The sequence below is a fragment of the Chlorocebus sabaeus genome, chromosome 3 (genome assembly GCF_047675955.1).
Source record: "Chlorocebus sabaeus isolate Y175 chromosome 3, mChlSab1.0.hap1, whole genome shotgun sequence".
Lineage (NCBI taxonomy): Eukaryota > Metazoa > Chordata > Mammalia > Primates > Cercopithecidae > Chlorocebus > Chlorocebus sabaeus.
Window position 1 is genome coordinate 25,026,298 of NC_132906.1, and position 27,165 is coordinate 25,053,462.

The following is a 27,165-nucleotide window of genomic DNA, read 5'->3' on the forward strand; positions in this document are numbered from 1 at the left end:
GGGTTTCACCGTGTTCACCAGGATGGTCTCGATCTCCTGACCTCACGATCTGCCTGCCTTGGCCTCCCAAAGTGCTGGGATTACAGGCATGAGCCAACTGTGCCCGGCTGGGCTAAATTACTTTTAAGTCTTTCTCTTCTGGAGTTACTACTCTATACTTCAAATAGGATTACATTCATATTCTATGACCTGGGATTAATACAAGAATTTCCAAATGACACTGACAAAGCTATAGAGCATTAAAGATTTCCTAAGTGAACACTTGTAAAATAACTTTTAACATCAGAAGTGGGTTTTATATCTTTATTCAGAGGAGATTCAACTATAGAATAAAGCCCTTTTAGCATTACAAAATCCAATGATTTTGAATTTTTTTTTTTTTTTTTTTGCTCAGCAATACAGTTGCATTTTACTTTTATAATCCTGAAGAGATTCTCTTATTTGGAGTTTTTCATGCATTCAGGTATTTAGCATGATGTCTGATGTGGTCAGTAATAAAGGTTGCAATGAAGTAGTAGCTATGATCATAACCCTAGAAGACAAAGAGATGATAAGACATTTATCTACCATTCAGAAACATCAATATTAGGAACATGAAATATATCTCTAAGATCATTTAATTTGCTTACAAATAGTCATAACATTAAGGAAGTATGAGGAACATTTAAAATTAAATCAAGGTTATTATATTTGTACTTTAACATTTTCACTGTACATTAAAAGAGCAGCAAAAGTATGAAGGGAAACTAAACACTCTGCCTAGCTTCTAAACATAGCCTAACTTCTAAATGCTGCCATTAATATGTAAAGAGAGGAAGTAACACATTAATTAAATATGCAGAGTAGACATGTCATATCAACACTGTAGAGTACATTAAATATGTAGAGTAGACACTATCATATCAACCAAGATGAAAAGAATCAGGATTTAGAGACTTTAGAAACATGGGCAAGACATTTCAATTCACAAATGCAGCACATCAATAAGTCAGTGACTATTAAAATACAAAATAAGCACACAACCAATATAGAAAAAGAACACAAAAATGCCCAAACGTTCTATCATTGTTGGGAAGTCAAACATCAGCCATCATAAATCATGTTAAGAATTTCTCCTACACAGTAAGTGCATGTCATATCTTTATTTGAGGAGAAAGGAATAATTCATTAAGTGCTGACATCCCTTAGCAATATATCAAATTAGGTAAAAAGTCAGTAAACCTTTGGAAAACTACATGAAACTGAGAAAAATGTAATGTGCTAAGCAGTTAAGCTGAAAGAGATTTCTATCTATCCAGTCATTTAAAACCATTGTTGTAGGTAAATGGAGAAATAATCCCTCTCTGGTGACTCTGACACCTCTTCTGAGTATAAGATAAAAAATAGTCTTCTAAAAAAAAAAAATAATAAAGTATTAAGGTGGTAAGAATTTTCATTATTTTTTTTTTGTTGCTGTTGTTTAACTTTTAAGTTCAGGGGTACATGTGCTGGATATGCAGTTACATAAGTAAATGTGTGCCATGGTGGTTTGCTGCTCAGATCAAGCCATCACCTAGGTATTAAGCTGAGCATGCATTAGCTATTCTTCCTGATGCTCTCCCCAACTCCCAACGCCCTTTGGCAGGCCCCAGTGTGTGTTGTTGCCCTCCATATATCCATGTGTTCTCATCATTCAGCTCCCGCTTATAAGTGAGGGCATCCAGTGTTTGTTGTTGTTGTTGTTGTTTTTTTTTTTTGAGATGGAGTCTTTCTCTGTCACCCATGCTGGAGTGCATGATCTTGGCTCATTGCAACCTCCACATCCTGGGTTTAAGTGATTCTGCTGCCTCAGCCTCCTGAGTAGCTGGGACTACAGGTGTATGCCACCATGCCCAGCTAATTTTTTTTTGTATTTTTAGTAGAGACGGGGTTTCACCGTCTTAGCCAGGATGGTCTCGATCTTCTGACCCCGTGATCCGCCTACCTCAGCCTCCCAAAGTGCTGCATGAGCCACCACGCCCGGCCTGGTATTTGGTTTTCTATTCCTGCATTAGTTTGTTGAGGATAATGGCTTCCAACTCCATCCATGTCCCTGCAAAGGACATGATCTCATTCCTTTTTATGGCCGCATAGTATTCCATGGCGTATATGTACCACATTTTCTTTATCCAGTCTATTGTTGATGGGTGTTTGGGTTGATTCCATGTCTTTGCTATCGAATAGTATTGAATAGTACTGCAGTGAACATACGTGTGCATGTATCTTTATAACAGAATGATTTATATTCCTTTGGGTAGATACCTAGTAATAGGATTGCTGGGTCAAATGGCATTTCTGCCTCCAGGTCTGAGGAATCACCACACTATCTTCTACAATGGTTAAACTAATTTACACTCCAAGTGGGAAGAACTTTCTAAGGGTATCAAACACCAGATAATTTATCTCTATCTACAATTAAAATACAAGGTTGAATATACTGAAAGAAATGAAAGTCTAACAAAGATTTTTTTTTCCAGTTTTGAACTAGCGAATGGTCACTGATGGGAAAAAATGGGAATTTTTCTAAGCACCTAAGAAATAAAAATAGAGCTAATAAAAATATCACTGACGCTTCAGAGAACAAGGCAAATCCCCAAGGTTTTGATGAATCAGTAAATGTTCTCAATCTCTCCCTTCCAGAGAGGTATTAAATGTTTATCTTGGGAACAGCAGTTAATAAAAAGTTCTAGTTTAAGATCAAGGTAATAAGTCTTCTAAAGCAATCTGTCTTCTATCATGGAAGTGAATGTGACAGGAATGTTGTCAAGATTAAAGCTGAGCCTCGTAATTACTTGGTGTCATGTCTCTCAATGATTAGACTAGTCCCAGCTGGCTAGTTAAATTTAGAGCTAAATTACAGTTTCCTATATAAAAAAGAAATGTAAAGAAAAGCATTTTCCATCCATATAATTCTTGAATTGTTAAGAAGTTAAACAGGCCTGGAGTTTTAGGTCACAAAACCTGTAAAATGTACGAAGTATTATCTGCCATTTTTCACAGATCAAAAGATGGATCTGATAGAAAATGGGTACAGATACAGGGAAACAGATACCTCAAAAGACATGTGTGACCAAGTTCCAATGTGACTGAGTATGCCATATTTTTATCCTTAGTTTCTTGTGTATTAAGAGCCATCAGACACATATGAATAGCCATCATTATTATTAGAGAAGTCCCAAGGTAAACCCAGGAATATATTGCAAGACAAGACATCTAAAATCCAAAACAAATGACCATAAGCTCCATAATGATAAAGATTCACCTATATGAGAAAGAAGAAGATGCCTGCCATTGAGGGCTCAAGAATTTTAAAAAATATCAACAAAAAGGCAATAGAATACATTTGAACTATTGGTATCCTGCTGAAGTTATACAATTTGAGCTAATTGTATCATCCCTGACTAGGGATTCTGTTTATCAGTCTTATTAAATAGGGATGGCTTCTTTAATTAAATTCTTTGACGAATGAGTTGGTATGATATGTTAAGCAGCTTGTGCAAATGCCTATATTTAGTGACACTTGAAGGGGCCTTTTCTCCTCTACCTCACACTTTAAATGGAAAATCCTTGGTAGCAAAACTCTGACTCCTGGAGTATAAAAATAAATGAACACATTTCATTCTTTCGTTCTTCACTCAACTCTCAAAAAGGAAGCAGTGCTCCAGCAGCTATGATGGATGTTTATCCGAACAGGCAGTGTTTTCTTATATATTTTCCAGACCCAATTAGAAAAGCTTGGATAAGAATCCCCAGGTTATTAAATCTCTTCAGTGTATAAGGAGGAAGACTTTGCACTGTATTCATTTAACAAGTATTGAGAGTCTCTGTGCTAGATAACTATGCTAAATAAGCACTGGATACAGAGATGAATGAGAGATCTCTACATTTCTGGGATTCTCTGCCATGTTCTTACTCTTCTCCAACAGGCAGATACATAGGCTAAAACAGCCTCTCAATCTTCAAAAAGGTCCTGAGCCTTAAGGAGGTAGTATAGCCTCTCCTTCTATTCCACAAAAAGAGAATACTGTTTCTGGAAACTTCTTCATAGTGTAACTCCAGTAACTAAAGATAAGACATACTAGGCCCTTCTTTTTCAGACTAAGATTTGATCTTTGTACACTAGATATCAGAATTCTGCTATCTAGTATTTTTTTAAAATTTAGATTGCCTGAAGCCAAAATCGAAAAAGAAAAAATTATATAAATAGCCAAATAAGTATCTATGGTCACATAGCTAGTAAGTGTGGAACCAGGACTGGAACTAAGGCTATTTGACTGCAAATACTGTCCTGCTGTCATTTATCAAGTCATTTTCAGGCAGCATGATGTGCTCCTGAGGAGCAAAGGAATGGAACTAGAGAAATAATTCCAACAACCAAATAAGTTAACCCCAAATAAGTGTCCCCAATAATAATAACCAAATAAGTATCCCCAATGCACTAACCCCTCCCTCTAAAATTTTTTTTGACATTCGACAGAGTATAAATATAATTTGTGAGCATTTAATACCATTAAAAAGAGGTAAAGGAATGAAATTGGGTAAATCATGTGCATGATTGTAATTACTTTCTTTCTTCTCAGATCATTTATTTATATATATCCCCTATTATTTTCAGCTTATTTTTCACAGCTTCTATCCCACAAGAAAATACAGTTATACAATACTTGTAATCAATGATAAAGCAGGTGATAAAACTCTCGGACCCAAGGTAATCTTGGGACAAAGCTGGTGAGAAAATCTGAAAGTAGACTCTCTGGAGCCACTACTTAGGCATGTTCATTCAGTTGTTGATTCAATTACAACGAATCTAAAGGAAATCTGCTTCAAGCTGTGTAGTTCACTCTTAACCTGATCATGCTGGAAGTAAAGTGAATAGTAAACTGCACCTGAATTCAAGATTGTGACTCTGGTGCTTTGAATACTTTCTTACTTTTTAGAAGAATTGAATGGTTCGTCTTGACTCCTCATTAAGTATAGCCAACTATGTGTTCTAGTTGCTTGGGATACAGGCATTTTAGAAACAAATAAGTTGACTTATTTTTCCCTCCAAGAATGTCATCATGTTCTAACTCTGCTGTTTTTATAACAAACTTGAGAGATTTTCAGACTTTGTTGGCAGGCAGAAACATTGTAGAAACAACAGAAATTTTGGGCACAGTCTTTGGGGAAGCAAATTAGGTATCCAACATGGGTAGTGCCAAGAAATTAAGGTCATTTGGAAAAAACATGGTTTGGTATGCACTTATAGCTATAGTTACTGCAGTTAAACGTATGACTATATTTATAGTCAAATTCATATTTGGATTTCTCAAGGCTGGTTGTTGACCTAAAATTTAATTGTGATGGTAAATGTTCAAATAAATGTGAAACAAAATTCTATTACTCAAGGATGGACACTAAGAGACAACAAGGTATATATAATGTATTAGTTTTTGACATTTTCTCACACTATATATATATTTATTTATTTATTTCACATGTGCAAAATATCTCTGTAAACAGGAAAACTGCTCAGATGCACAATTTCTCCTTGTGCTAGCTCTAGTTCCATTCCTTTGCTCCTCAGCAGCACATCATGCTGCCTGAAAATGGCTTGATAAATGACAGGAGGACAGTATTTGCAGTCAAATAGCCTTACTTCCAGTCCTGGTTCCACCACTTACTAGCTATGTGACCTTAGATAAGCAGGTTACTTCTCTGAGCCTGTCTCCTCATTTGTAAAACAGATGGACAGGAAAGAAATGATATCTCATTTGGTGGTGTAAGAATTAACAATGAGTAAATGCTGTGAAAGCATTTTACAAACTGTAATGTACCACATTATACAGTGATCTAGATTTATTTGAACATTTACCATCATAATTATATTTTAGATCAATGTGCCTGACACATTATCCTTAAACATGGATAAAATTTTATTTAAAAATCATGATCATGTATAATTTTCAGTGCTCATTTTTCACTCTAAAATATTTTAAATTATATTCTGAAGCTTATGAATTTTTCTTAAAAATAAAAGCAGAATTTCCTTAGTTAGGACTATAGTAGCAAATATAGAATTAGGTGAGTAGTGGACGATCAAAAATATTTTAGTTAAAAAAAACTTGCAAGCCCATTGGGATTCAGCAATTATTCTTTTTTTTTTTTTTTTTTTTTTTGTTGAGACGGAGTCTCGCTCTGTCGTCCAGGCTGGAGTGCAGTGGCCGGATCTCAGCTCACTGCAAGCTCTGCCTCCCGGGTTTACGCCATTCTCCTGCCTCAGCCTCCCAAGTAGCTCGGACTACAGGCGCCCGCCACCTAGCCCGGCTAGTTTTTTGTATTTTTTTTAGTAGAGACGGAGTTTCACTGTGTTAGCCAGGATGGTCTCGATCTCCTGACCTCGTGATCCACCCATCTCGGCCTCCCAAAGTGCTGGGATTACAGGCTTGAGCCACCGCACCCGGCTCAGCAATTATTCTTAAACAACTAGAAATATCAAGTAGCACAACGTATAGATTAGTATGCAAGTCAAATAATATAAAGCACATGTGTGATAAATAATACTTAACTTCTGAGACTAAAATATGTAGTAATGTAGACTAAAATAAGGAGTAATAGGGGTAGATGTTTGTCCTTTACTACTACTGCAGCAAAGGTACCTGTGTAAAGAAAGATGTATCCGCTAATGTTGAAGATTAATCATCATTCAAGCATTAAACATCTTGTTATTTACTGGTTTGATGGAAAACAATATTTTTCACTGCCAAAAGCTTTCCTATTTCTATCAAATTTAGTGTTAGATATAATTAATTTTATAGGCAGGCTTTTACTTCATGTGTCTGAATATAATTAAAAACTTACTAGAAGTAGCATTTTATATTCTAAAATAAAGTTAAGAAAATACCACAGAATCCTAATTTTTCATAGTTACATTATCTAGATCAAGCTAAAGTTTCCTAATACTTGCCTCTTGTAATCGAAAAACAACAGGAATTTTCTTTTCTGTACAGGCAGCTATGAAGTTATCAGGGAGTAACTGTCCATCTAAAAGAAACTGGTCATCTTTTCCTTGATCAATTAGTATGTCCAGCTGAGATCCTGGATAGGATTTCACAAGATGGGTAGCATCATATGCCTGTAAAAAGAGAAGTAACATTGAAAAATAAATTCAAAGATATTCTTCATGAAATACTATACTAGTACCAAACAGAAATTTAAAGTTACTTAAGCTCTTAGGCCGATTAAATCAGAAATATGCTTTTAAGTTGGTTCAAAACCTGACTTGCTAGGCTTTTATTTACAAGGTCTTTGGAATTCTATTTTCTAATAATAGTCTCTTCCCTACTTTCAAGCAGTCCTAGACTGGTGGCAAGAATCCCATATCTCAGGCATTCTTCACAAAATGGCCTTTTTCCTTCTAAACCTTTAATATTCTTAATCTCCTCTTGACTCCAGTAAGAACATGATTTTTTTTCTTCATAACTCCTTCCACAAATTGGAAATTAGAAGCTTCTTCTAACTCCATGATCTTTTTCCAAATATTCTCTATTTCAGATAATCTTTTTTTTTTTTTTAATGTCTCTTCTTTATGGCTCTAATTCCAGACATAAATACATTCAGCCTTCTTTTTTGCTGTTGAACAGCACCAAACCTCTGCTATCTACATAAGCTTTCAGAAAGACCTGGTATGAATAATCTGAATCATATCAACATCATCTCAAATTTATTATCTGAGGAGCTGCCACTAGTTACAATTTTATGTTTTATCATCCACCTTGAAATATTCTTAATTATTCATATATATTCATTAACCACAACTTTTATACATTGACCAAGACAAATGACCATGAAAAGATTTGTCCTCTAAGTATCCTGCTTTTGAAGACTCTATTTCCTTTCATCTTAAAAGAGTGGGGTCTGACTTGTTCTAAATTCTATCATTTCATAATTCTACATGGTTTCCTGATTTCAATCGTAAATCAAATAATACCTTAAACACAACATAATTAAGACAGTAAAATGTACTGTCACTTAGAGAAAAGTACATCATCTAGATTCCTTTTTAGGTCACCTGTACCTCTACCTCTCACCTTCTCCCTCCAGTTAGTTGGTCTTTTACCCAGTTCTTCTGTTAGGCCATAAGTCCCTGGTGGATGTGAAAGGGTCACCATTTTCGTGACAAAACAGCTCAGAACTTAGCATAGACTTTGCACCTGATGAAGACTCAAAACACTGATGTATATACAATGTAATTTCTCAAAGGAACCTAATCCTAAATCATTTCTAGCATTCTTCAAATGTAATAAAAATTCAAGCCTAAACAAAACTGTCATCTAGTTACTAAAGGATGAACCCTTTATTTAGTTAGAATTTCAGTAATCATCCTTAAATAAAATTTGTTAGAATTTCAGTAATCATCCTTAAATAAAATAAGGGTTCATGTAGGAATGAACCCTGAACACAGAACTATACTTTAAATACTTTAAGACAAAGAAGTTGTATTTTTTTATCCATTCGAGTATTTTCTGCTTATTAACAATGCACATGATGATGAGTTCATTTGCAAAGTATTCAAACTCTTGGTGGAATTTGTAAATGGCCCATTTCTGCATAAGAGTAAAATGGTTCTCAGGTAAAAGGGTCATTTTTATTTCCACTTGAAAGCACCTGTTTGCACGCTTGAAAAAGTAATCTTGCTGTGGGAATATTCACATAAATGACATAACAAAGTATCTATTTTTAAAGACTCTTATGTCTGGAATTTAAAATTGAGATCTGAAATGCTGAATTTTGGAAAAAAAATACACAAAGTAATTTAAAAAGCCAGGCTTCTTTGCTTCTATTACACAACTGAGCATAAAATTAGTAAGAGGCAAGTCCAAATTTAGTAACACAGGTTGAACATCCCTAATCCAAAAATCCAAAATCAGAAATGCTCCAAAATCTGAAACGTTTTGAGTATCTACATGATGCTTAAAGCTCATGCTCCAAGGAAATACTCATTGTAGCATTTTGAATTTTTAGATTAGGGATGCTCAACCTGTAATATGTGGTATTTTTTTGGTTATGTTAATTTAGAAGTTATGTTAATTTAGAAATAAAATATAAATTAACCATTAGTAGAAAAAAAATGTAGCCCCAGAATATCTGCCATGATTCAATACAATTAGAAAGTAGAGTTTTTTGTTGACATATATATACACACACACACACATATATATATATATATAATCTTTTGCTAAGTTGTCTCAGCTCTAGAGCCCTAACTTGAGCAGGGTAGGAATATAATGTCTGTGATATGTCCAGCCTTTTAAACAAAACTGAAACTTAATGAGTATTAAGATAGCCATTCAGTACCTACCTTCCATTTACTTTGATCTGTTCCCAAATATCCACTAAAGGCTTTTTTGCCCCAGGGACAGAGTACAGGGTTGCAAATTGGAGCAAATGCTGACACAGACTTCAGAAACAAAAGAAATTTAAAAACAAGTTATATTTTGCTAAATTAAATATGAATATATATTTGCAACTTACTTAAAAATATAGAATTTACTTGCAACTTGCTTAGAAATTCTGACTTGCCACGAAAACCCTGTGAACAATTTTCCTTTTGATATATTACTGGCTTAGATTGCAGGCCTTTCCATAATACATCTTTTGTGTATTCTATTAAGAGAGCTAATAAATATAGTTGCTAAAATAATGCAAAACAATACATTGCAATTTAATTAAGATACAAACAGAAGTCTATGTTCAGTGTTTCTGCTTTTTTAGCACTGAAAATTAATCTATAGTAATATAAAACAGTTCATGCTTACCTTACTGAACATGTTACTAAATCTGACACATGATTTCTCTTAAACAGTCTCAACAAAGTAGTGAGGAATGCCTTTCAATATAACAGAATTTTTAATACACCTCTGTGTTCTATACAATGTTCTTTTTCACTGGATGAGATGCAGAGATGGGATCTCTCAACTTCAGAGTACTCATCAATGTAAATGTTTAGTGGTATCTACTAGCTTTTTTAAAGGACAAAAAAATCAACTAAGTTTGCTTTTCTACCTCAGACATGATAAATAGACTGCCTTAAAAAATGGAAATAAAAATGCTTACTTAGAAAGTCCACTGTCATGCCATGAATTAGTAAAACTTCATAATAAAGTGTACCAAAAACAAAATATTTGATGCCACAGCAAGAAACTGCTATGAGAAATATTTTCATTTCTCAGTAGCACACCTAAAATAATCAAGAAGTTCTTCCTAAGAGGAGGAAATGAATTAAACCAATCTTAAGGGCATGAATAGCCCTGCAAATTTAAAGGCAGAAGAAATTTTAAGATGCTAGTTGCTTTAACAGTTCCTTATTCAACTCTTGTAACATGCTGTTCTGCACAGTATGACACACTACATATGGTAGTTAATTCAAATTTGACTCTGGGAAAGGCTGAGAGTGATGTTTTTTAATCAAGCTGCATTTCAATTTTCATTAGAGGCATTAAGAACAGAATTCTTAAGCTTCTACAGATCATATCATTTACCTCAGAAAATCAAAGTCAACTTTACAAAGATATTCCTGGTAAGAATATAAATGATAGATCCTGCCACTGTAACATTAATCAGTAATAATAACCTTTAGGGGGAAAAAGTGTGTTCCAAACTACAGTTGGAATAAAAACAACTAAAGGAGAAGCTACATTTTATAATACTTTTAGTAGGCCAAAAAGAAGACACTCTTGCTGAATTCCTGTGCTTCTGATTCTGTAGCATATACTCTATGGTCAAATTAAATACCCACCCATCAAACACCCCAAAGTTCTCAACACTAGAAAAGTTTAGTCCCAATACTAACAATATTATAATTTTACTCTTTGAAGGTTCCTAATATTCAAGAGAAATATTTATCACTAGAAGTTTAGATAATCTTACTTTGTATTTTCCAGGATTTTTCAAAGCACAGATCAGAGCTCCATGGCCTCCCATGGAGTGGCCAAAAACAGACATCCTTTGGGGATCCACTGGAAAATTGGCATTTATGAGTTGGGGCAGCTAGAAAAAATTTTTAATAGTGTGACAAAAGATATCAAAGAAAATAAGTTCAGACATTTTCAAAGTTATATAAAATAATTACACAATCAATATTGCCAAATCATAGTCTTACAATGGTTTGAACTAGCAACAATGAAAATAAAACAAAACTAAATCCTCAGGTTACTAATATATCTCTGGGAAATATATTGTACAAATTTCTTAGAAAACACTTTAGGAAGGTGAAGCAGAAAGAACCTTTAAAATGTTCTTAAGTTTTGACCTAGTAATTTCACTTTTTGGAATATATTCTCAGGAAAAGTCCTTAGGGAGATATTCACAAAGATAATCAATGCAGTCATATTTATCAGGGTAAAAATATATACAAAACCATAAATATTCTATAAGAGGAAAAAGTAAATTATGGCATATGACAGACTATTACACAATTATTAAAATTAGAACACTGGAAAATATTTTTATATATAAATTAAAAAAAGAACAAAATAAAAAAAGTTTAGAATTATGTGAAAACTAGTCATAGAAACAGTCTGGAATATATCAAAACATAAGTGTTTTGGGGGCGTAACAGAATTATGGGTAATTAAAAACTTACATTATTGTTTCTAAGTTTTTATGGTATACATATTAACAACGAAGATCATATAAAACTTAGAAAATGCATAAACAGCATACAAATATTATTAATAGAAGTAATGCTTTACCACTTATGTTTTCTAACTAAGCCTTGGCTTATCACTATAAAATACATCCAAATGAACCAGCTGCCAGGCAAATTAAAGGTTTTCTTCATACACCATTTTCTTGGTTATTCTGGGTAGTATAAACAGGTCTCAATATATAATGATTAAATCCTTTAATTGTACTTAGTGTTTACTTAAATTGCAGTAAATAGGACTACAGTACTAGTAAACTTTGGAATTCTTACTAATAACTTTTATACCCTAGTTTAAAATCCTCAGGATTGTAAGGACTTTGTGTTCAAAATCAAACTCTTGGCAGTCATCAGTTAATAATTACAATACAAATTAAATTACCTCCTCCGTGACATAAGAGTACATTCTGTAGTTGGTTTTCCAAAGATCTTCAGTAGCATCAACATAAAATCCAGCACCAGTGCCAAAGTCCCAGCTCTCATCTTCTCCTTTAATATTGCAGCCACCTATCACAAGAAACAATCTTGTGGTTTCATCTGCTCTGTAGTAATGGCCTATGTTTAAGAACACACTTTTGGATCAATCTACAAGTCCATTTGCATGGGAACTGTTCACCAAATGTTGTGAGCTCTCTGCCTTTTGGAGTACATGATAGGATTATACTTCCTGTTCCTCTTGCTCTTGAATGTGACTCGTTCTGGCCAATAAGGTAAGAAATGACCTTCCAAGCTAGAGTATTCAGCTGCCAAGGTAAGGCAAACTGTCTTTGTTGATGAAGTTTCTTTCTTATGTACTCTGAACATATGCTTCCTTACTCTGTTTTATCTGTTGAAAGGACTGATATCTTCTTTTTATCTTTCAGAAATGTGTTGTGATCCCTTCCCTGATGACCCTCTCTCACTACCAGCACTTTTTAAATTCTCTTTACAAAGGAGTGGGGAGGGAGATGCTTGTGCTCAACTCACTATCTTGAACTGAAAATGTTTTCTAATATGCTTTGTTAATGGACTCATTCCATTACATTTCCTATCTATCCAACCTCCACTGGACTTTTCTTATGTTTCTTTTTAACTTGTTACATTTTATTTTATATACTTGCATGTGGTTAAAAATCAACCATTGGGATTTTGAATAGAATTACAGCAACACGTAATTTGAAGACATGACCTTGTCTTCAGATTCATTTTATCCATCTAGAAACACAGCATTTTCCCATTTATTAAAGTCTTCATTTATGATAACAAAATTTTACAGTTTCCTTTTTATATATCTTTCTATTTTTCAAGTTTATTCCTTGGTATTTTATATTTTTGATGCTATTTTGAATTAAATCTGTTATTATATTTCTAACCAGATACGCCTTGTTTTTGTATAATATAGCCTGTGAAAGGAAATATAGTACTTGCCAGGCCAGCCATATGACTTCCCTAGTTTTACTGCCATTTAAATTCTATTTCCTGAAACTTCTAGAGTCATAAAACAAGTTTTAACTATCTGATGTATTGAGTTCTCACATATTTGATACTTTCATTTCTCTAATGTAAATATTCAAATCATTTATACTAAAACTACTACTTGTTAACTGTATGGTTGATGTTAATAGAGATGAAAAAAGATGTAATTATCATGCAACAAGACATTATACCTCTGCAATAGAAAAATAATTTCCTCTGCATTACACATTAGTATTTTGACAGTAGTACCAGTATGACATACGAATTGAGTTGCTCAATCTCTGCTTTGAAGTATCTTAATCTGTACAATGGGAATAGCAAAACTACCCTCTTTCATAAGAGCCATGTCATGAGTAAAACTCAATGAGGAAAATGTATAGCATGGTATTTTGGAGTCATGATGCCACTTGAAAGGTTAATAGAGATAACAGCAAAAATATAAAACGAATTGTATAATGTATATATCATACCACTTATAACAGTCTTAAAGATTTAGATTTTTATAAAGGATATCTGGACCATAAACACTTACGAGGGCTGGTATCTGGAGCAATGACAACAAGACCATGTTCTGAAGCAGCTTGATGATAACCAGATTTTGATATAAAATTTTGTTCTGTGCAAGTTAAACCTGAAGATAAAAAATATTGTTATTGGGCACACATGGACATAAAGATGTGTACCATTAGCATTGGGGACTATTAGAGCAGGGGGAGAGGGAGACAGACAAGGGCTGAAAAACTACCAATTAAGTACTATGCTCACTACTTAGGTGATGGAATCATTCACCAAACCTCCATGTCACGCAATATGCTCATATATCAAACCTGCACGTGTACCCCCTTAATCTAAAATAAAAGTTGAAATTATTAAAAATAAATTATCTCATGCTATACTGTGAATGGTTTATAAGCTTTAAACTTTTTATAATACAGGAAAACAAGCTCACTTGATATCATTAAAAATTTTTTTTGCTTCAGAAATAATTTTGAGTAAGACACTAAAATTCACTTTTATACAAAATTTGTAATAGTATTAACCTAAGAACTGTGTTAGGTTAAGTGATCCCATAACTGTCCTTTTAAAATCACTTATTGGCCGGGCACGGTGGCTCATGCCTGTAATCCCAGCACTTTGGGAGGCTGAGGTAGGTGGATCACGAGGTCTGGAGATCGAGACCATCCTGGCTAACACAGTGAAACCCCATCTCTACTAAAAATACAAAAAAATTAGCCGGGGATGGTGGCGGGCGCCTGTAGTCCTAGCTACTTGGGAAGCTGAGGCAGAAGAAAGGAGTCAACCCGGAGGCGGAGCTTGCAGTGAGCTGAGATCATGCCATTGCACTCCAGCCTGGGCAACAGAGCAAGACTCCATCTCAAAATAAATAAATAAATAAAAAATAAATAAACCACTTACTAAAGTTTCAATTACTAAAATTCTTTGGACCAGCAGTGTTTGGGAATTCAGAAATTTTCAAACTGTAGATTGACAACATGGTGCATATGCCCAATATTAAAACAACCCCAGTGAAGTGTTATCAAATATGCTAATTAAACATCACACTATTCCTGCACCAAAACATAAATATTCACAGTAAATAAGCAAATACGATGGTCTTCATAATACAAATTTTTTTTTATATACAGATAGTTCTCAGCAACAAAATTTAGCTTGATCATCTTTGTATTCTTCACTGAACTAAAAAGAGAATAATGGTGACCATATGCCATCCTTAAATTGAGTTTTAGCCTCAGTTTTTAGAAGTTTCTGTTATTTTTCCTAGCTCCATGCTTTTCAGTCATAAGATAGAGGAGATGACTTAATTCTTTTACCATAGGTATCTAATACTACAATGATGTGAGAATGGTGAGGAATGAACTAGCCATCGATTTGATTGATCATTTCACCAGTTGAGAGAGATTAGGTTTGTTTATACTTTTTGGCTATTATAATAGTGTGCTATGAACATTCATGTGCAAGTTTTTGTGTGGACATGTTTTCAATTCTATTGGGTACAAAGCTAGTAAAGGGCTGTTTCAATGGTCACCTTCACTTGAGAAAGATACAAATCACTACACATGAACTATCTTTTAAGATTTCAGTTTGGCTGTTTTGATTTCAGCTAATTTCTTTATTTTAGCAATATAATAATTGTGTAATCTTTCTGTCATTGTTTTCCTTAGACTTACTGGGAAGTAAACTTTCTGAAATTCTTTTGTCACCATTTCTCATGTGCACTGGTCAGGCAATCTTACCTTTACTCAGAAAATCAAGCCTTAATTTCCAAGGTCTATCTTCAGCATCTCACTAAGGAACCTGTCCTGTCATTTGATGTAAACAAACAAAAATTCTGTATTTTATACTTGTAAAGCTCAGATATGTCTTGCTAGATTCAATTTTAGTTAGAACTTAGAGCCCTATTATTAGAGTACCTATGACACAATGCCTCAGTGCTTCTGATCTGGTTATTATTTAGCCAAGAGATATGACTATACTAGCCCTCATCAGAAACAAAATGCAAAAACAACAGGAGAAAAAACTAAATACAGCTCTGGACTGTGAGTCAGAAAACTTGTTCAACTCCATATTACTGTGTGACCCTGGACAATATTTAGCTTCCCTTCATTTTCTTTCTAGGGATTACATGATTTCTAAGATCATTTTTAGCTATACAATATTACATTTTCTAAGACAATTAAATAACTAACTTTGTTGCTCTTGCTTTTGGCAATACCTAATGCTCTTCTAGCAAAATCAGTGCTCTTCAATCACAGAAATGTTTTCTTGAGTTAAAGTTAGAGATGTACTTAATCTTTACCCTTTAAGATGAAATATTTATTATCATTTTCAAAGACCAGTATTTGGGACTTGTCCTTGATGAAACACACGAGGGAGGATTTGTTAAATCAAAGTTACAGGAACCAATTTGAATGAAACAAAATTAAAATAGTACTCTGTGACACAATTTAGTTGCTAGGATTCTCTCCGCATAATGTTTGCTTCTAAAGATGAAGTACCAACGTCTTGTGAAAGAAACGTTAGCATAGAGGTTTCAAAACTGCAGTTGTCAAAATCTTACTCTTCACAATCTATTCTACAGTATTTAATATGAAACACTGATTAAGAGAAGCCTTGGGGTTCTTTTGTGACTTTCCAGGTTGTCAGAGAAGCTCTACGGAGTCCAATTAAAATATTTTAGAGAACACTGTACGAAGTTATTTGACTTCTTACAATAGCTGGTTTCTAATTAGAGTATCTTGGTGTCCTGATTTCACCTAATACTGTTCTAATGGACTAGTAAAGTCTCTATAAACTCCAGAAATGCTTGGGTAGGTACAGATTAAGTAAATAAGTTGTCTAAGCCCTTGCTATTTGAGTACAGAACTTCACATTACCTGCTAAATTTCTTGGTCTATTAGAAAAAGTGTAATAAGTGAAATGTGTAATTCAGTAGATTGGAAATTATTCTGAGGATAAAATAACAGAGTAGACTACAACAGGCCCTTAAAGTCTTTCATAAATGGCTCAAAAAGCCTACCAAGTCAAAACAAAAGGGTAAGATAAGCCAGTTAAAAAGAAAATAGAAATGACTCTATAAAACTCAAATGCATAATACTTACCCGAGAGCCAATACAGTGCAGGGCACTTTTCAGTTTCTGCCTTTGGTGGTAAGTAGACAGCAAATTTCATTTTGCAGTTCAGTTCAACACTAGTTTTAACAGAAACAACAACAAAATATTAATGCCCCTCATTAATCAATACAGAAACAAAATAATTTTGTACTATATAAAAAGTAAGATATATAGTAAAGGTCCAAAATAAGTTATTTAATGTTCAAAATAAGTGGTTCCACCAACATTTAAGGAATATACTTGTCCCTTAAGGAAAGAACGTGGTCAATTGAGCATACTGATCTAAACCAACCTGAGCCCATACTTTGGATGGCACTGTCATTTTGGGCAAAATAAGTGAAAAAATAAACGTAATTCATTGTGGCACTTATTAAAAAATAGTTTGTTTCTAAAGAAATGTATGAAATAACAAATCATCTTTTATAAAAAAATGAATTCTTGAGATCTTACATATTTGTTCATGTGCACTAAAATGCAACACATCCTTAATTCCCTCTTTCATCACTAATATTTTATCACAATCTAGAAAAGACAATTTTGATGAAAACCACAGGCATTTTTCCAGTAAACAGTAATTCATGCAACAATGATCCCTCATGGCTTTATTTAAAACATCATATAAATGGAAGTAAACTCTTACTACTTCAGAGTAAACACCTATCTTTTTAATCAAAGTTATATGTACTAAACAGTTTAAACTGTAACTGTAAATAGTAAATACTTCCACAAACTTTGTTATGAAAAACTAGTTTTTCCCTGCCCCAACCTTCTCATTTGACGTATTCCAGAGATAATTAATTTACCTCTTTTAGCTGATTTTTCTGGTATTTATGTCTCTATCTAAATAACATGACTTTATTACTGCTTCTAGATTTTTCAGTTTTTAGTTATTGTCTATTGACTTCCCATTAGAGAAGGATTTTAGTTAACTTTCACCTCCCTGTCTTTGCTCTCTGCATGCCCCTACATTTCTCCTTCCACTTTCCTATCATATATAATTTTGGTTAATCAATATTAAGAAGTTATAAATGCTATTCAGAGATGAGCCATGTAGTATATTAGAATTCCTTTCCTTTTTCTTTGTTTTTTTTTTGTTTGTTTTCATTGAGCTAGTAATTCTCTCCTTTTTGTTACTGGTTGTCTTTCCTTGTTAGGAATAGACTCCCACAAAGGCTCCATCATGAGAAGTTTTCTGTATGCTCCCTTCCATTCTCTGCATATTGGTGATTTTCTTTTTCCACATTATTCTAAGCAACTTTTCTTGTTGATGACTGATGGCACAAAAAAAATTCTGACAGCTGTTTTTAGGTTTTCAACTTTTGTTACGGAAGTTGAAACATTTACTTTCATACATTACCATATCAAATCCATATTCAATGCAGGGATGTTATCAATATGCAAAATCAAGAGAGAGCATAATCTTGTTACAGGATAGTTGGTGCCTTAAGACCTTTCTTGCACACTTAAAAATGTGTTAAGAGGGTATATTTTAAGTGTTATTACAATCACATTTTTAAAAGAAGACCTTTCTTAAGCAGTTGTGGAATAAATCAGGTCTAAAGTATGTTCAACAGTGGTATGATTAACACTTATGTAAAAGCAAAAAAAAAAAAAAAAAAAAAACCAGGATTATCAAGTAATCTTCTGAAACCTCTGTCCCTATCATGTCATTAAGATGCCAAAATTACCAAAAGAATACAATCTCATGCACAGAGATTGGTGTGGTCACTCTACATGTATTACTAATTCAATACCAAACTCCCCCAACCCTGATTGGTTTCATAAATTTCCTCTCTAATAGAGTCAGTTCTATCAATTTCATCTACATTAAAAAAATCTCTTCAGACCAGTACTGCCAAACAGAACTTTCTACAGTGATATTAATAAAAATGTTCTATTTATGTATTGTCCAGTACAACAGCTTCTAGTCATGTGACTACTGAGCACCTGAAATGTGGCTAGTGGGACTGAAGTTTTATTAATTAGCTAATTTGATGTAAATGGCTGCATGTAATCGCTGGCTACCATATCTCCAACTTTTGACCTGCTGCTTTCTAGCTGCTGCCTTAATATGGCCCCACTCATCTGGAAATTCTTTCTCTTCTGATCTGTTTTCTTGGCTCTTATGTCTTCAGCTTTCTTGCTTTAGTCCCTCATTTTGGTGAAGCATATTATTCAGTTGCTTCCAAACTGCACAGGAAATACACTTTGAGACCTTTCATAGATGAAAACATCTTCATTCTACTCTCACTTAACTGACAACATGATTGGACACAGAAGTTAGCCTTCAGAATCCTGAAAGCACTGCTGCTCTGCCTTCTTGCTTCTAGTAATATCGTTGAGCTGACCTAAACCTTTGAAGATTCTTAATCTACTTTCTCTTTATCTCAATGTTTGAGAATTTTCTTTGTTCCCAACACTCTAAAACTTTACAATGTTGTTGGTGTAGATCTATTTTCATCCACTGTACTAGACAACTTTTTAAATCTGGCAACTTCAGTTCTGGGAATTCTTGAATTATTTCTTTATTATTTATATCTATACCTCTATTTCTGTTCTATTTTCCAAAATTCCTAATTTTTAATGTTGAACTAGTCCTCTAATTTTCTTGTCCTTTCTGATTTATTGCTTTTATCTTATTTCACTTTCTAGAATGTTCAACTAATGCTTCTATTGAGTTTTGTCATTTCTACTATCAAAATTTAAATATCTGGGCTTTTTGTACTTGAGGATTTATTTTATTTTTTTTGAGACAGAGGTTCGCTCCTGTCACCCAGACTGGAGTGCAGTGGTGCCATCTCAGCTCACTGCAACCTTTGCCTCCCAGATTCAAGCAATTCTCCTGCCTCAGCCTCCTGAGTAGCTGGGATTACAGGTGTGCATCACCATGCCTGGCTAATTTTTGTATTTTTTTTTTTTTTTTCCGTAGACACAGGGTTTCACCATGTTGGCCAGGCTGGTCTTGAATTCCTGACCTCAGGTGATCTGCCTGCCTTGGCCTCCCAAAGTGTTGGGATTATAGGTATGAGCCACCACACCTGGTCATGTACTTGAATATTTTTAATAGCATCCTATAAAGTCAGAGGTCAATATCTTTTATGCCTTTTATATGAAGAACAGTTCATATCAAATTAAAGACTTTATACAAATGTCTAGTGATCTTTAGCTGTCCACTGCTATTTAAGAGTGAAACACTAAAAATCTAGTTGAAAGCACTGTGCCTACAGGTGGAGTTGTCAATCATTGCTTTACTGTAAGGTCTGGTTAGATTACTTTGTTGGCAAATCTCAGTATCTTGAAATCTTTTCCTTTGGGCTACTCAAACTCCCCACAAGGAAATTCTTCTAAAGGATATAAGACTAATTCCCCAAATTTTGAAAGCTAGTGGAAGAAACTCAGTGTGCAAACTTTTATTTAATCTATTTGCAGTATCACAACTCCCACTAATTGTGTCTGATATTCCCCAATACAAACTGTTTACTGTCTCTAGAGAATATACCTCCAATCTTTCTCCAGAGTTAGGAGAAAGTTAGCATAAAGCTGGGACACTCTCAGATCTATCTCCTTTTAAAAACAGACTTTCAACTAATCTTCCTTTTTCTAAGCTCAACTTGTATCCTTATTTTCAGGTGTCCCTGGTGCCTCCAATTACTATGGCTCTATATAAATTGTGTCATTTCAAAGCTTTTTCTTGCTGATGTTTAGAATTTAGCTTTCTAGGTTTTACTGTCAGGTACTACCTCTCCATTTGTATTCCTGCTTCTAAAATGTTATCCTTAGCTCCTGTCTCCGGCTTCTTTATGCCTTTATAGGTATATGTATGTGTGTGTGAGTGCTTCATCTCTTTACTTAATGCCATGTTAGTCAGAGTTTTGGAGGCAGCAGAAGCAAATGCATGTGTTTAGTGTGCCATCTTTCTCAAGAAGTCCAGGTGTTTTTCCCACACTTAGAGATCCGCAAAGAAAACGTTTTCAGAATTGTTACTGGCAACATAAACATTTTCATAAAGTTTCAGAAAAGCATCAAGTCAAAGCTTGAAGATACTTCTCTATTAAGGCTCTACCTCACACAATCATATCCACAGCTAATTAAGTCTGGTAAAATTGTCAAATTGATAACAACAGAAAGAGAGCAAGCAAGTTTAAAAGTAAAATGAGGTACTATGATATCTAGATAAAGATTTGTTTTAAAATAGAACAAAATAATCCAACAGAATGAGAGGTTATCTAAAATTATATCTTCTTAATAGTTACCTGTCATGTTCAAAAACTTTCTGCAATCCCCCAAAGCACTTGTTGCTGGAAATCTGCTTCAATGCCATTCTTCTCCTATTAGTAAAGAGTCATCTCATTAATTTCTAGAGAATTAGTTCCTGAAAAACTTGAGATAAAACTAACTGCCTTCAGATAAATTATGTGAACATACAACTATTTTCTACTTAGAATTTTTTTCACATTTTTCTCCAGTAAATAATATTAAGAAACGGATTAACTCTTATACATGCATTTACACGTGTTACTCACTTTTAAAAGCTTTCATACTTTGGTATATCATTACTAATTTATTAACAAGTTTTTTTGTTGTGGTGGACTGCCCCAAATTCTTTTTAAAAGAGGCAGAAAATACATAAGTTAAGTTACCAATTAATTACCTTAGTTTAGAAGGTTAAAAATTGTTAACAGTCTGCCTATCAACCGCAACAAAGTAGTCAAGGAATTGGTATGACTGATTATAGTTGATTTTAAAATGGAAGAAAGATGAAGTGATAATGATTTTGGTAATAATAATACATAACATTACTGAACACTTACGGTGTGATACATATTTTTCTACATACTAAACCAGATCCAATTACTCATCCCATGAATTTTTAAGAGAAAGTGATATGAAATTTTAAGATCAACATTTATTTCCCCCTTTAAAACAAACCAGTAAGTACTACATAAGTCTGTTAACTTCTTTTCTGTCCAACAAATTTTTTAAATTTTTCATGTAAAAATAATTTTAAACTTACATGTAAAATGACATATTTTATTGCTTTTAATGGTAAATACAAGAAAAATGTTGGAAAACCATCTTTATCATAAATGCCTATTAAGCAAAGGGAAACCACACTGATCCTGACATGTACCTCTCAAAGAAAGATTCCCTTCCTATTCCTAGAAGCACTGTATTAGAATACAAGGCAGTAAGTCTCACATATTGAAGAAAAAGCTTTAGATATCAGGAATAGGTATTACCACTCTGGTGATCTTCTCAGTGAAATGCACTACTACATGCCAGTCAGCTGGAGTTTTAGGATTACTCTTTCAAAGATATATATCAATAATCTTAAAAAGCTAATTCGGGAAATGTCTTTATAAAATACTTTAAAAAATTAGTTTCAATCTTATCTTTAATTTCTTCAATAAACCCAAATAGTTTTATTTTGGAAGACTGGATTTGAACCCAGGAAGTCTGACATCAGAGGCCCTACTCTTAACCACTAAGCTGTCCTGACTCTCTAGAAGTTCTTTAAATACTCTTTTTTTTTTTTAAAGACACTGTAAGATAACTGATTCTATAGAATTATGATATTACAATTGTACACAAAGAAATTACCATTTGCTCAGTTTTATGCTTTTAATCTATAAAAGATTAAATTCTTAAATAATAAACTCCCATGAGATGCTACTGAAAATTAACTTTAGCTACTGTTAACAATCCTATCTTAATAATAGTTACTGAATATTAACTTTAGCTACTGTTAACAATCCTATCTCAAATAATGAACTTACAGAGACAGACACTAATTTTAATATATTAATACATACATATAAGACCAACAAATAAAATTTATTTGCTCCATTATTCCACAAGGAAACCAGATTTACTTAAACTTAGAAAGGACTACATCCACTTTGCAAAAGATGGTACACTGAGCATGTAGCTGGTACATAGGAGTCTATATCTTTGCTATTCGCCTATTTTAATAAACCTCAAGTTGTCAGTTTTCTCTGCTCTTAAAATTCAAAACCAAATGCTTTTCATTTGGCCAGAAGAAACAAGGTTAAAACACTTTTTAAAAGTTGGTAGAATATTTTTTAAAAAACAAAGCTTTTAAAGTATTTTTTTCTACCCACCCAGTTTAGAAACTACCTTTAATTACAAATCAAAAAAATATGTCAGGCTTAAAAAGAAATATGACTTAAACTAAGAACTAGATATGACATATTGTGATATACTATAATATCTGATATGTTATAATGGGTGGTTATATTTTTCTATAGAATTTTTCTAAGTGAAAAATAGCATGTTTTAAAACAAGCTATTAGTGGTATTTTCATTTAATGTTCAGAGTAACATATAAACAATAAAACAAGTTTACCTGTCCAACTGCTGATTGCTTTTTGCTTGTACCAAATGGTAAACGATTCTGAAAAAAAGACCAGCGGTTTACAAATGGGATATACTTTTCACAGCAAAGGTTATACAGAGCTTATATATACACATGCATTCTCAATAGATATTTTCTTCTTTTGAGGTAGGTGACTGTACACCCTTATGGGATACCACATCACCACTTAATTACCTTAATTTCCCATAACCTAATTATTTGCCACAGGCCACCTTAATACCTATTTTGCCATAAGGCTTGGTGGTACTTGGTCAAAACCATCTGTTGAAGTAAAAGTACTATGAAAGTTTTTTATGTATTTAAATCAGTAAACAAAGTTTTCAAGTGTAATTTTGAAGGATGAGATGTAGCCAACTGCTGAGTGAAGAAAACAAGAGTGGGGGCTAGGTAAGCAGAGGGAGATGGATCTATCTGGCTCAGTTGTAAGTCGAACTTGTAACATGGGGATAAAAAAGGAGGGAAGAGATGAGGACTGAAGGACTACTACTAGGGTGACTGGAAAGGATGTGTAAGAAAACTGGGCTTATGAACGATTAAGTGACTGACGTTCAGTAAGAAAAATTTACATAGAAACTCACACAGTATATATCATGTCACTTGTCTGATAGGTTTCATTTAGGCTCTAGAACAAATATATATTTAGGTTCTAGAACAGATTTTGTGGGAGAAATAGGGTGACAGAGTAGGGTGAAATACCAAAAAACCAAACAATACTCTTCCTCCTTCCCCCCCAAAAAACAAACAAACAACAACAACGAAAACAGAAAAACAATTTCACAGTGCCAGTGGGAGTTACACAATTTTTCCCAAATGTTAGTGAACATCAACATTCTTTGAAGAAGAAAGGGTCTCTCAGTGCATAAGACATCCATTCCCCTAAAGGCCAAACCTTATTGTTCTTCCCTTTATTTTTCATTTTTATTTTTTGGACACAGGGTCTTAGCTGTGTGGCCCAGGTTGTAGTACAGTTGCATAATCATGACTCAGTGTAACCTAGAACTCCAAGCTTCAAGTGTGATCTCCTACCTCAGCCTCCTGAGCAGCTAGGATTACAGGTGCACACCACACTGGAATACTTTTTTTTTTTTTCCGGTAGAGACAGGGCTCTTTACTTATTGAAGTTAAATGTCATCCACCTCCAGAAATCTGAGTTCTATTTTTATCCTTCTTCCCTGTGTCTCAAGTTTTCCATATATCTCTACAAGTGTTTTTCGTTCCCATTCTCTGATTCCTTGGATTTTGATGTTTCTTCATTTCCAGGGTGTCCTAGTCCACTGGCTCTTAACATCCTAGACAAGTGTTCCCAAAACCAACGAACTACAGTTCCAATAACTTGCTGTTGACCACCACTGTGCTGTTCAAACCCTCTTCTAAGTGAAAACTCAGGATCTGGCTTCTTCCCTTTCACTGTCTCCTCCCATCTCCCTTTTCTTCACGCTCTCTTTCCCTAAACCCCATTCCCTAAATTTCAACTACATTTTCTGGGTGAAAAAATCTAAATCTGCATCTCTGTAACCAATCTTTCTCAAGCATTAGTACCCATAATGAAATTTCTTGCTGGACCTTTCTACCAAGATATGTCACCAGTTATTAAAACGTATCACACCTAAAATTAAGCTTCTACGTCTCACCTTTAAACCATTCCTCTTTTCATTGCCTCCCTTTTCCAGACTCATGCCTATCTTGCCTAATCCACATTTGAGATGCCTCAAAGTTACCTTCTTTTTGAATTCCCACTGCCATCATCCTAATTATATACAAGAAGTTAAAACTTAGCCTCTTCCTTTCTTTTGAATACATCCCACTACGATCAATCCTGCATGAAAGCGTAGGGTTTTAATCCACTTAATTTACTGGTCAACAGATCCCTACAAACAGCTCATCTGCAGCCTAAGATGGCCTACATGGAATTGTTAGTCGTTTTTATTTAGTATTTTAAAACTGTGATAAAAACACATACATAAAATTTACTATCTTAACCATTCCTGTGTATTTCAGTAGTGTTGAGTATCCATTAGTCATATGTGAAAACACAGTTCGCCAGCTCACAATAATTAGCAGATGAGAACTGCCTGACCACCCTCTGGCTGCTGCAGGTGGAGACTGCTAATCCCCTTCGCTGCTAATCCCCTTCGCTGTTAGGCCAGTAGCTGAGAACCAGAAAGTCACTGAAATGGAAGACCATGTTAATTGTACACTTTTCTTCAAGTTTAATGCCATTAAAATGCCAAAATTAAAACCATGCAGGATCACTGAAAAAATCTAAGAATGAATAAAACTCCATATAAACTTTAGTCACATTCCAACTGTGTGTAAGCATAGCCTTTTTTTTTTTTTTTTTTCCAGACAGGGTCAAACTCGGTGGCCCAGATTGGAGTGCAGTGGCCTGATCTCAGCTCACTGCAATCATCTGGGCCCCCGAGCTCAGGTGATCCTCCTGCCTCAGCCTCCAGGGTAGCTGGGACCACAGGTGGCACCACCATGCCCGGGTAATTTTTTGTAGAGGAGGTTTTGCCATGTTGCCTAGGCTGGGTCTCTTTTCCTTCATAAAAATTCACATGGCTTGCCCACGAAAGGATTTCCATTAAACTCTGGGGAAAAAAATTTTAAAAAAAATATGGCATCTATAAACGCCAAACACCTTCACTTGGCTCTAAATATGGTCTATAATTTGGTCCCACATTATTTTTCTGGTCTCACTCCCTATTATGTTAGTTAAACTCAACTACGCATAATTCTAGGATGGCCTGGATGTTGCTATCGCGTGGCTTTACTCAATGCCACGGTACAATGGTTTCAAAGCAGGTTCTGGGGCCAGAAGCTCCAGGTTCAAAGTCTGACTTCACCACTTATTACTACATGACACTGGACAAGCTAATCTATATGCCTCATTTGCCCATCTGTAAAATGGGGATACAGTAATACATATTTGATAGGGTTGCTCTGGCAATGAGTTAATTCACGTAGTGCTTAGAACGCTGCTTCTACCACACACACAAACATGAGCTATTATTTTTCCTGCAACCTGAACGCCCTCCTTCCAGGTGCGCTCAATCCCATTTCCCTGATGACCCCATCAGAAATGACTTCCAGTCCCCCACAGCGCTCTGAGAGCATTTTACGACCCGAACAGATTTCGCCAAACTCCGAAGACACGGGTTCCCCTCGGCACCACGAGGTGAGTGCTCCTGACCGCGCCACTGGGTCGTGCCCCGACGTGGACGCTGCCTAGAGCAGCAGGTCCACACTCCCCTGAACCAGGCGCCGGTGGGCGGCAGGAACGCGCTGAGAGGCCCGCTCCCTCCTTACAATGCGTACACATCTACTTCACATGTTCGCGCGGTGGCTGCGGATCTAGGAAAGTCTTTGTGAACAGGAAAAAGCTGTACAAATGTAGCGGGCAGTAGGTAAACGGTAGCTTCCCCTGGAATGTGGCACGCCCGAGCGCCCCGAGTTACACTAGGTTGGAGGCTCAGAGAAGAAAAAGGGATTAGGCGCAAGGCTTCGCGTCACGGGATAAAGTCCCTGGCCTCCTGTCATGGATGGTGGCGCTCAGGGCCCAGGGTCGCCGTCTCTGCGCTCGTGCCTGCGGATATCTGCACCGCAGGCCTCAGCGTCCGCCCCGATCAGGCCTAGCCGTGCCGCCGCCGCAGCTGCAGCCGCAGGAGGGCTGACAATGTCCAGGCCTCTAACCGGACCCAGTCTTACCTCCCGCGGCGGAGCGACCAGAAGAAGCGGCCCGAAGTAAAAGGCGGGGCTCAAGATGGCCGCCGGGGCCTCGCCTCAGCCCCGCCCACATGATGCCCCGCCCCTCCAGTGCTGCTCACTCTCAATTTTAACTCTGAGAACCCGCCCTTCTCCAGTCCAGTCCCCACGGCCCCGCCGCTTTTGCACTTTGCACTTCCCGGCAGCCTCTGCGTGGGCGTCCCCTCCAACTCCTGTCTTCGCCCGCGTTTCCACTCCTTGTGGTTACTAGGACC

The 27,165-nt window shown here is 35.2% G+C and overlaps 1 protein-coding gene across 1 annotated transcript; it reads right to left on the minus strand.

The window, feature by feature from the left end:
- Window positions 1–289: 289 nt before the first annotated feature.
- Window positions 290–26,978, minus strand: ESD (esterase D). Its single transcript, XM_007960371.3, has 10 exons — window positions 26,894–26,978; window positions 23,156–23,203; window positions 21,042–21,116; window positions 16,777–16,865; window positions 13,689–13,787; window positions 12,084–12,208; window positions 10,927–11,046; window positions 9,359–9,457; window positions 6,965–7,132; window positions 290–532 (listed from the first exon to the last, which is right to left on the minus strand). Exons 3-10 carry the CDS (start codon window positions 21,107–21,109, stop codon window positions 452–454), a joined length of 849 nt encoding a protein of 282 aa, XP_007958562.3. The 5' UTR covers window positions 21,110–21,116; window positions 23,156–23,203; window positions 26,894–26,978; the 3' UTR covers window positions 290–451.
- Window positions 26,979–27,165: the final 187 nt, after the last annotated feature.

Excerpts from the sequence above, each read along its gene's own strand:
- ESD (XM_007960371.3), bottom strand. The coding sequence starts at position 21,109 with ATGGCATTGAAGCAGATTTCCAGCAACAAGTGCTTTGGGGGATTGCAG. Across the intron at positions 13,788-16,776 it reads TGCACTGTATTGGCTCTCGG|GTTTAACTTGCACAGAACAA; the intron begins GTAAGTATTATG and ends TTTTATCTTCAG. Across the intron at positions 9,458-10,926 it reads AAAATCCTGGAAAATACAAA|TCTGTGTCAGCATTTGCTCC; the intron begins GTAAGATTATCT and ends TTGTTTCTGAAG.